Source organism: Puccinia triticina, chromosome 12A, assembly GCF_026914185.1.
Source record: "Puccinia triticina chromosome 12A, complete sequence".
NCBI lineage: Eukaryota > Fungi > Basidiomycota > Pucciniomycetes > Pucciniales > Pucciniaceae > Puccinia > Puccinia triticina.
The window spans coordinates 5,422,320-5,433,700 of NC_070569.1; the positions used below are offsets into that span (position 1 = coordinate 5,422,320).

Here is an 11,381-nt window from a genome sequence, read left to right on the forward strand (position 1 = left end):
GCTGACCGGTCTGGGTTGGCCATCAAGAGGAGTTGCTACTCCCCTCGATGACTGGTCTGGGTTGGTCATTGAGAGGAGTTGCTACTCCCCTCAATGACCAGTAGGTACCGGGGACCAAGGAGAGTCCACCTCCTCTCAATGCCCGGTGGGTGCTGGTCACCAAGGGGAGGAGGGAGTAGCAACTCCCCAACAATCAGTCTGGGCCGGGCATCAATCGGAGTCCACCTGCCCTCAATGACCGCCTCCAGAAGTACTGTGTTTGGGGTGCACCCCTCATGTACACCATCTCTGTTGGGGTAAATTGGATTGCACCCCAATACCTAAGCTCTTTTGGAGTTTTGATGCAAGCACCCCAATGTTTTTGGGGTGGCCAGGTGGGTACCCCTTGAAGATTGGGGTGTAATCAAGAATACCCCAATTTTGTTGGTGTACCCAGTAGTGTGCCCCTTTTTGTTGGTGTACATGAAGTAAAAACTTGGGGTGCATGCAGCATGCCCCTAAAATTATGCAAACCAACTTTGAACACCATAACTCTGGACAGCAGGGCAGAGGCATCCAATCTTCATCGTCTCAAAAGCAGCAACCAACGCAGGTCCTTGCCGCGCTTGCTCTCGCGGACCAAACACAAAGGAAAGAATGATAAGAATACATGTTGATTAAAAAGAAAGGAGCCGGGGGGAGAAAAGATAAGGATACACGACAAAGCGATCTAAGATGTATTATCAAGTGGTGATGATGATGATGATGATGATGATGATGATGATGATGATGATGGCAATGATGATACAATAAACAGAACAAGGTGTTAAACGCAGGGACGAAGAGCGGTGGGGGCGGTAAGGGACAAGGCGGCGCGGCTGTGCGCGTGCAGATGGTCGTACAACAAACAACAAGGGTGGGAGGGACCGGCTAGCGTTCTGATCGTTGATTGTTTTTTTTCAGACGTGTTTTGTTTCTTCGAGGTTTGGTCGGATGGAGGGAGGCGGGGAGGGGAGGACGGGCAGATATGCACAGGTGGGGAGAGTCGGGCGGTCGTGGGTGTACCGGTGTGGATAGATATGCGTATGCACGGGTAGATAATAATGATAAAGATTAAGCATTTGTTGTGTGTGTGTGTGTTTCCCTCCTCTTCCGCGAGAAGCGTCCATAGATCGGGGCCGGCTCGAGTTCCGAATGTTTTGTTGTTTGCAGGATACGATAAACGAATGATGAATGTCCTCATTGAAATAAATAAATGGGTAGTAGTGTTCCCGTGGAGCTAAGCGTGGCGATGGTTGGGATGGTAGCGATGGTCTTTGAGCGGCTGATGGTCGGGAGTAGGCTCGAGATAGAGCGGCTGGTCGTCGTCGTGGAGGGTGAGTGTGGCGTCCTCGGCCGCGCTGGGCTGGGAGAGCCGGGTGGAGTGGTCGTTCTGCGAGTCAGTCAGGGTCATCCGGTTGATCGAGTGGTCCGGCTCGGCCATCATCGCGTCCTCGGGCTCCTTGTTGAACTTCTCGCGGTCGTCGGGCTCGACGACGGCCAACCGATCGCCCCTGTCCCTGCTACTAAACGGCGGCGCACAGAGAGAGAGAGAGAGAGAATCAGTCAGTCAGGATTTTTTTTGTTTTGTTTTTCTTGCTTTTTGGGGGCGGTAAGCGGGACACGTACAAGACCGTGCGGAGCTCGCCGATCAATGGCCATCCGCCAAAGACGATGGCGGCTAGGAAGCCGATGCTGTGCAAGACGATGATGGCAAAGCCGAGCACTGTCCGGGGGACCGGCTTGGTCTCGAGCGACGGGACGAGGAACTGGAGGATCACCGACTGGATCACCGCCATCGTCGCCTGGATGATCGCGGCGACGTTGGTCAAGGTGGCCCCGAAGGGCCGGTGGACGACCATCAGGCCGAAGCTGATCGTCAGGAGGATCATCTCACTGATCACCTGTGTTTGTCCCGAGCCCTTTAAAAAAAAAAAAAAAAAAACGGCTCAGCGCAAAGGTTGGCCCACCGGGAGGCCCGAAGAAGGTGGCCACATACCTGGCCGAATCCGATGAAGGCGGCTCGGAGCAAGGAGATCAGGGTGAGGGGGCCCAAGATCCACCATTTGCCGGGCTTGAACATGCCGACGAGGGCGATGGACCAGTTCCAGGGGTGGCCGCGGGAGTGATGGCGGAAGAGACGCCAGGCGGTGAAGGCGAGGGCGAGGGAGCTTGCGAGCCAGAGGACGACGGCGAAGAAGATGGGGGCGCGGGCGTCGGCGTTCCCGAGTCTCCACTGCCAGAAGGTGAAGAGCGAGAGGGGCGGGTATGCGAAGAGGAGGACGCGGAGGCCGATGGCGAGGCCGACGGGACTGAGCCGGGCGAGTTTCTGGATCGGCGAGCGACGGCCGGCTCGGGAGGAGGGGGGCAGGATGAGGAGGGTTAGGGAGACGAGCAGGAAGCAGGCGAGGAGGAAGGCGGTGAGGATGAGGAGCCACATGAACAGGAACATGAACGCGTTCTCGACGGGGAAGCCGACTTTGTTGACGTATGCGGCCAGGCCGGGGTCGAGCAGGGTGGTGTTCCGGGTCACCACGGGGACGGTGTGGCGGGGGCGGGGGACGGTGGGGGTGAAGCCGGAGGAGTCGAGGGCCTGGCGGGCCCGGAGATGGTGGGTGGTCGTGGTAGTGAAGTTGTTGTTGAGGGGGGCGTGCTGGTATGCGCCGGCAATCATCTGGTGCATGGTGTCCTTGACGAACAGGGCCCGGGCGGAGGTGGAGGTGTCGGTGTGTGTGTCGACGGTGCCGGGCTGCTGGTTGAAGGGCGAGTAGAGCCGGGAGATGAAGGCGACGGTGTCTTGGGTGGTCGAGAAGCCGTTGCCGCCGGTGCGGTCGCGCAGGTCGTCGATGGCCCGACTGATGCTTGGGCTGGAGATCAGGCCGACTGAATATGCGAAGTTGGTGGTCCATGTGCGCAAGACTGTGTGTGGAGATGTGGTGTGTGAGTATACGAGGATGGATGGATTGTTTGTTTGTTTGTTGGACTGACCGACGGGGTAGTTCAGACTGAGCATTCCAGCCATGGCCATCTGCTGGAGTTGGTTTCCGAGGAGATAGAAGAGGGAGGCGGGGGCGGAGAGGCGGGCGGATTCGGGGGCGAGGGCGGCGGCAATGAGGGCGATGAGGGCGGCGAGGATGAGGGAGGCGGCGGAGAGCCAGGCGACGGCCCTGTGGCCGACGGAGAGGCCGTTGGTGAGGGTGACCTGGAGACAGGCGGCGGGCAGGCTGGAGGTGCTGTCGACGAGCTGGATGGTGAAGACGGCCTCGATGTCGGGGACGGCCCAGGCGAGTGCGGGGATGGCGGGGATGCGGTCGGGGGGGATGGCGTACTGGCCGGAGCCGGTGAAGTTGTAGGTGGGCAGGGGGCAGAGGACGCCGGAGAGGACGGAGCAGAGGTCGATGGACAGGTTGAGGGCGTGGATGCCGTAGGCGTTCAGGCTGAGCTGGGCCTCGAGGTTGAGGCCCCTGCTGACGGAGGCGGCGGAGAGGTCGAAGGCGAGGGTCTGGTTGCGCTTGGAGTAGCGGACATCGAAGGTGTCGACGAGGATGGCGCGCGGCTCTGAGCAGTAGGAGACCGAGCTGGTTTCTGGGGGGGGGGGGGGAGGAGGAGGATGAAGGGGTCAGTGGGTGTGTGCGGAGTGGCTGTGTTGTGGTCTACTGACCGATGATTTCTGAGCCGGCGAGTGCCTGGCTGGCTGGGAGCAGCAGGAGGAGGAGGACTGTGAGCATGATGGGTGTGGATGCTGGGGTGGGGGGGTGTCTCCTCGGGCAGGGTGTCTGTCTGTTTATATGTTGCTGGGTGGAGTGCTTCCGCCCAACACAGCCCAGCCTTGGAGGTGGCTGGCAGTGTATGTATTGTGGTCTGGGCGCACTCTGCATGGGCGGGCGGCGACTTCACCCGGATGCCGGGAGACTGAAAATCAATTCAAGCTCCGCAACAGTCATCATTAATAAAACTCGGCTTCGAGCCACAGTCAAACCAGGAAACAACCTTCATGGATTAAAAAGAACAATCGAAGTGTGAACAAGCGAAAGAAGTCTGAAGAATTGGAAAGGAGTGTGACTGGAATATATACAAAGATGGATGAATCGGAAGGAATGTGGCTGGAATAGAGGATGAACTAATAATGGGACCAAACCCTCCTTCTCCGCCGGCGGGGTCGGTGGGCGCTGATCCACTGCTCCGTCCGCCGGCACGACCAAGCCGCGGAATGTCCGCGCCAGCCGACCGAGTGCTTGCTCGAGTCCGGGCCCCCGAAGAACCAGTGCTCGAACGCCGGGCGGACATCCACGCCGTGCCTCTCTGGGCCAGCCGCCGGGCGGAGCCATCCAGCCGACTCGCCCGCTGCGCGACCACCAGCCGCAAGGCCCGGCGCAGGCCGAGCTTAAAACTAAGTCTCTCCGAGGAGGCGCAAATTAGCGCCTCCGAAGGAGAGGTCAAGTCACACCATTGGCCCTACAGACTCGAGAATTTCTGGCAAAAAAACACCTATTTTCTTTTCAAAACGTAGTTTTTAGTTTAAAAAAGATCTGAGTAGACAGACTTGTAGCCTGCAATCTCAGCTTCCATTTCACCATTTCTTACCCAACTGGCCCCCACGATTACTAGCCCACCCCTCCTGCCCTGAAGTGGTTCTGGAGTGGGCAAAAATAAGCTAAGAAGCTTGCCACTCCAATGGTGCAAAGGGCGCGGGATGAATCAAGAGGAAACAGGGAGGTGTTGGGGAAAATGGGGGAGCGTAGGGTCCTCCCTGCCATTTGTCTCAATCCTGCAGGGCAAAACATGCAACTTTTGTTGAGGTGGACCAGGCTAAGAGAGGACTGAAAGTCACAGACGCTGGGTCTTGTGACAGTGACTGGACACAAAGATAAAGTGGTTCTGATTCAGTGAGGAGAGCGCCTTGGATCTGAGGCACCATAGACTAAATACAATGTGTAGTTTGGATAGAAGCATACACTAAGTATAAGGATCTCAACACACCCCCTTGCTGATGACAAACTACTGTAGTAAAATCAGAGATAAAAAAATTCTACTATTTGAGTCTCATAGTGTGAAAAAAAAAATCTCTTGAGGGGACAGAAAAAATAAGTATAACCAGGTCAGAGATTCTAAGTATGCAGGGAGAAGGGAGAAACCACAACAGAATCTGTACTCAAAAACAAGCAGACAATAGAAATTAACCATAAGCGTGCGCCGGAGTTGCGCGTACTACGAATGAAAATAGCGGAGACTTCCGAGTCCTTCAACCCCAGACAGAGATTTCGTCATCGAAGTCGTCTTCTTCTTCTTCTTCTTCATATTCATCTTGTTGATTTCCAAGTGTGGCGACTGAGGTGGCACCAGTGCGAGCCTCCGTTGACTTGGAGGCACCCTTGAACTTAAACTTGCTCGATTGATTGGGACAGTCAGTCGAGTGGTGTCCTTTTTCGCCGCACTTGTAGCATCTGAGTCTGTTCTTCGATTTTGCGGCCGCCGCTGCGGCGTGAATGGGCTCGGAGGAGGCAAAGTCAAGTGTGGTTGATGTGGATATTTCGTGAGCCTCGAGTGCGCCGATGGCATCGTCAAGAGATATCTCAGTTGGCGAATAAACGAGATGGTCCCGAATGGCTTTCCACGACTCGTCAAGGCCATGGAGAAGCCGATCGCAAATTTGTTGATCAGCTGGAGTAAGCTTTACACTGGCGAGGTTGGTGGCGGCAATACGAACCTGAGCGATCCATTTAGCAATAGGCTGAGAGGGATCTTGACGGGCTGTCCAGAACGCATCTTCAAGCTGAAGACGTCGGGCCCGGGTGTTCTTCTCGTATGCATCACAGATCGTCGAGAAAAGCTTATGAGCCGGTTTGACGCCTTCGTATTGAATAGAGAGATCGACCAAAAGAGTGAGTGAGATTGTTGAGATCGCCATGTCGGACAGCGTGTCCCAGTCGGCGCCATAGTCTTCAGGGTTGTAGCCACGTTGTTCGGGGGATCGAACAAGAGACTTTCCATCCTTTGTATCAGTGTTATTCGGACGAGGGAGGGACTTATTGACGATATCGATAACACCTTGTATGGTGAGAACGTTCTGGAGCCGAGAACGCCAAGCTGGGAAAGTTACCGAGTTTCCATCGAGTACTGGGACTGAAGGTATCAAGGGAGAGGGATTGTTTATTTGTCTGGATGGCATGTTGGAAGTGAGGAAGTTGATGATTGAACTGGTCGATGGGTCGAGTAGTTGAAATCCAAAGTCGAGGAGGAGCGGAGCGACAATGGGTCTCATAACCTGTTGAGGTGGACCAGGCTAAGAGAGGACTGAAAGTCACAGACGCTGGGTCTTGTGACAGTGATTGGACACAAAGATAAAGTGGTTCTGATTCAGTGAGGAGAGCGCCTTGGATCTGAGGCACCATAGACTAAATACAATGTGTAGTTTGGATAGAAGCATACACTAAGTATAAGGATCTCAACAACTTTAGAGGCAAATCCCTCCTTCAGAGGTCGCTACACTCCACCGAGGAGGGTACACTTGTGTTAAGTTTGGGCACAGGCATGTGTCTGCGCCCACGGTCACAAAGGCCTTCAGCCGCCCAGCCCTCGATGTCGGCGCACGCGGGCACAACTGCTTGAGCTCTGCGACAGCGCCCTGCGCGCCGTACATCTGCCACGCAATATACAACACCTTGCCAGAATCCCAGCGTAGTTTGCGCTCCACCTTCTCGCACAGCAGCTTTGGCACAAGCTTGTAGAGGTTTTTAACTTGCTGGATCATCCTCCCATCAAAGAGCTTGGGGTCATGTAGCATCGCCCCGTTCCGGGGAACATCCACCATCGGCAGTCCGTCTCCTCTGGCCTCGCTTCCGCCAACCATTCTTGCTTTCTCCAGCACCGGTTGTGCCAGCCAATGCGGGTAATGTTCCAGAATGTCCGCGAGCACCTGTTGCACATCCGACCTCTTGTTGAATTCACGCGCAACCTTTTCATGCAGACTGAGCACTGCCCACTCCCAGGGGCTGTCGTCGTCCATAGTCCAGTAGTCGTGCGACCGATCAATGATAGACGAGCTAGCTGCACTTGCTCCACTCTTTCGATCCCCCGCCCAACAAGCAGCGGGCTCATCAGGCACGGATATCTTCCGGCGTGCTTGACAAAGTGGGCGGAACACTTGATTCAGTCTTTCCAACCCCCGCTTGACTAGGGGACTCGATCGTCTGATCAGGCACGCCAGGACCGGCGCCCCCTAATTTGCCCCTAATATCTTCCGACGTGCTCGATGAAGTGGGCGGAACATTTTCTTCAGTCTTTCCAACCCCCGCTCGACTAGGGGACTCAATCATCTGAGGCACGCCTCCCCCTACTTCGACGCTATCCGCCAGCTGGGGACCATCGACGGGTGGTGGTACGCCGGGGTGGACCAAGAACGACCAGCCAACAATCACAGCGAGAACGAGTTGCTGGATATTGATCTGTCCTCACACTTCGAATCGGCTCCTATAAGATACACATAGCCAGGACGGAAGTCATCAGCAGAGCACTCATCAAATCGGCGGAGCACTCGCTAACGTCTGGGCATGATGGCCATGACCAACTAACCTTTTGATGATTTTGTGGTGAGGGTTAAAGTAAAGAGGGCAAGTAGATTGATAATAGGGTCTGAGATCTAGGGCTAAAGTAAAGAGGGCAAGTAGATTGATAATAGGGTCTGAGATCTAGGGTTAAAGTAAAGAGGGCAAGTAGTTTGATGCCAGGGTTTGAGATCCAATCTGTTGGATGTTGTTGAGCTGGTGATCAGGAGGATGGGGGAGAAGGCCTGACGGGAACCAACAGCTGCAGGCATTTTATATGTGCAGAAGTGCGAATGGCAAACCACTCCAGAGGGACTTGGGCCGATCTACAGAAGCTCGGGGCCGGCGCCAGCGATTTCCCAGCTCGGTTGGATACCCCGTTGCAGCTTGAGTATGTATCCGAAGATGCCGGTTGGACTCCCCCTAGTATCTACACCACGGACGCACCATAAATTGTAGACCACCATGCATTGGTAATCACACATTTGTCCGCATTAAATCGTGGGCGCTATGGAGCTCCGTCCGGTGCTAGGCCGGCGGCAGCGCTGGGAGGGGAAAAGGTGTCGTGAGACTGCCCTCTCGGATGGTCCAGAAATGGGTCGTGAGGATTCAAAGTGATAGCTGGGGGGAAGTGGTTTTGAGGTAACTTCGAGCTGTGGAGTCTCGACGGCGGTTGTTGGTTTGGATGCATGAGGATTCTGGAAGGGACTGGGGGATCAGATGAAGGACTCGGACTTGGGATTCTTGATGATGATCAAAAAGGTGATGCCCTTATTCTTGGATCAGAATGGCATACCACTCCCTTCCTCCAAGTTCTGCAAACTTGGACTCAGGGAGGCGACCTGTCACATGAATTTCATCACATCCTCTGCGCGCTACGCGCGCACAGACAACAAAACAGAAGAGAGAAAGAAAGAAAGAAGAGAACAAAGAACAAAGAAAACACAACACAAAAGAAAGGAGGAAACAGAAAGATGAGAAAGAAAGAGAACAACCAGGACCAGAGAGGAAGAATAAGATGAAATGGAAATCACAAACAAAACACAAAATAAATCCACAGCAGATGCTGTGTTAGGACCAAGAAGGATGGAAGGGAAGTGGGTGAGAGGGGAGACAGTAGAAATAAAAGAAAGAAGTTTGGGGATGGGAATGGAAAAGTGGGGGGGGAAAGAATTTGAAGGATAAGAAAGGGATGGGGAAAGGGGAAGTTCTTGAGGATCTTGAAGTCTTGAGGATGAGTGAGAATCTTGATAGTTGCTTTTAGATCTTGATGCTTGCTGAGTATCTTGCTGATCTTGATGGTGGTGGCAGCAAACTGCTTCTGACTAGCTGACAACCAAATGGGTCACCACAGCGCTCGCCGAGAGGGTCCCCCCGAGTGCATGGATCCTTGTCGGACTCGGGTCGGATTGAAAATACATACACGGCGGACGCACTGTTGGGGTTTTCCCAGAGGAAAACCTTTGGAGTGATTCATTCCAAAAAACCTCCAAAGTTGCGTTTTGAATGTTTTCCAAATGAAATTCAAAGTTTTTCCAAAGTTGCTGCAGACACTTCGAATAACATTTGAGCGGATTTCACAAAGGTTTCATAGGTAAATACAAGGGCACAGCCCCCAAATTTGGGGTTTCAGGGGGTGAGAAAGTCACAATATGTGAAAGGCCCCAATTAGGGGACAGCTGAAAGGAAATGAGTTCAATTTTTCAAACTTTTGATGATGCAATTTGTAAGAGCTGAAGCTCTTCACTGGGCTAGGGATTTGGCACAGAGGGAGACAAGGGTCTCAACGGGTCTGATACCAATGTGGGGCTTGTATTTCACGTCTAGCTCAGGAGAGATGTCTAGTCAGTCGGGATCCCTCTGTGTATGTACAACTGGATAGGAGCAAGAATGGAAAGAGAGAAAGAGAGGAAATGGAAAACTCACCTAGATCAGGAGAGATATCTTGTCAGTCAGGATCTCTGCTGAGCTAGGAGTGGCCGGGGAGATATGTATAAGTACTACTAGGGTTTAAGGGCGGCTTCGCCGCCCTGTGACCATTAATTCCATGTCAACTGCAGAAGTCATGTAAAAAGTTCCAACATAATCACATATCATTACGGGAACAGTTCTCAAAATGTTTAACCAAGTCGCGGCTTCATGACCCCTGGTGAAGCCTGGTCCACTACTTAGTAATGCCACACTAAAAAGGTGGATGGTACCTCAATTCCAAAGTCGCAGCACACAATTGAGAGAAACATTTAATTATTCACAATAAAGATATAATTTAAGACATATCTATTAACTACATTGTCTTTTGACGTTCCAATTTGGAAAATAGCCAATTTATCAGGAGAAGTCACTCGTGACAAGGCTACATACAATTGACCATGGGCAAAAACCTGAGACTTCAATAAAAGTACTACATTAATCAATGTTTGGCCCTGGCTCTTATTAATAGTCATCGAGAAACATGCTACTACGGGGAACTGATTGTGATAGAAAGAAATCTTAGCCTGGGCCTCCCCCTTGTATTGCAGTGTTATCTTTGTTAATATAACTTCTTTTCCTTTGTGAGACCCCGTCAAAATCTTTGCACCCATTGTCCACTTTTTTAAGCGCGTCACCATCATTCAAGTGCCATTGCACAAGCCTTGCGGAATATATTACAGGCATTCTAATTGCTAAGGATAAGCGGTGTTCAGGAAAGCCAGGGAAATCCAGTTTATTTAGACTTTCTTCTGGCAGGGAGTCCAAGGCTTCATCGTCCGGTCTATCCACTGAAAATGACGTTGACACCGCTACATTCATCTTTTCCAGCACAGCGCAATTAAGAGACCATGTATCAACATTAAGCGGAGCCAAGATCCACCGTGAACTTAAATATTCCATGTAACTGTTCTGGGTTCTGCGGCATTCAGTTTTGATCCCTCCGTACAGATATCCAACCGACTTTTGGATCAGGTCATCTGGAGAGATTGCTAAGTTCACGTCGACCGTTCCCAATTGAACCTTCTTGTTTGATGCAATTTGCAGTTTCCCTTCGCCAAGATGGAGTAGTTCTTGGCCAAATCGAGCGGTAGTCCCGTCAGAGTCTTTGCTCTGCCTCAATCTCATGTTAAGAGTCAAAGCGTGCTTCTTGACTGCTGCCCATAGGTATGAAGATTTTAGAGTTGCGTGGCATGAAAGAGGACACTCCTCCATTCCAACGACGGGAAGAGTTTGACAAAAGTCTCCCAAAAACACAACACACTTTCCTCCAAACGGCTGCTCATTATTAGTCACTATTTGAAGAGATTTATCAACTGCTTGGATAGCTTGGAGGTGCATTGTCACAATCTCGTCCCAGAAAATTACTTCGGCTGCAATTAAATCCCGACTGTATCTTGTTGAAGCATCAATGTTGCATAAGGTCTCATCATTGACTGTCAATAGGAGTTTGAAAGCAGAGTGAGCAGTCTGACCTCCGTTGAGTAGGAGCGCTGCTACCCCTGTCGATGCGACGACTACACATTTCTTACGATTGATTGTCATCCTGTCGATTAAGCTGTTTAGGAGGAAGGTCTTCCCAGTTCCGCCAGGCCCATCAAGGGAGAACAGTTCAGGTAGTCGGTTATTAACCGCATACATCACATTATTGAAGAAGAGTCGCTGTTCCGCCGTGAAAATCAATTCATTTTTCTCCAAACAAGCACCGACCGCGCCGAAGTCAATAATATCTTGCGGACCATCAAACATTTCCATCAAAAATTGATCCTTTCGCGAAAGCTTCAAGCCCACCGACTGGAAACAAGCATTCATTTCCGCCAGTGTTTGACTCATAAGCCACAAAGTCGGGCA

At 52.3% G+C, this 11,381-nt stretch overlaps 1 protein-coding gene across 1 annotated transcript; it reads right to left on the minus strand.

The window, feature by feature from the left end:
• Positions 1-1,258: 1,258 nt before the first annotated feature.
• Positions 1,259-8,029, minus strand: PtA15_12A529 (uncharacterized protein; the record flags this gene model as incomplete). Its single annotated transcript, XM_053162147.1, has 9 exons — positions 1,259-1,541; positions 1,648-1,940; positions 2,018-2,937; positions 3,007-3,603; positions 3,680-3,736; positions 4,152-4,362; positions 6,566-7,140; positions 7,193-7,463; positions 8,006-8,029. The coding sequence occupies 9 exons, from the start codon at positions 8,027-8,029 to the stop codon at positions 1,259-1,261; spliced, it is 3,231 nt and encodes a 1,076-aa protein (XP_053026094.1).
• Positions 8,030-11,381: the final 3,352 nt, after the last annotated feature.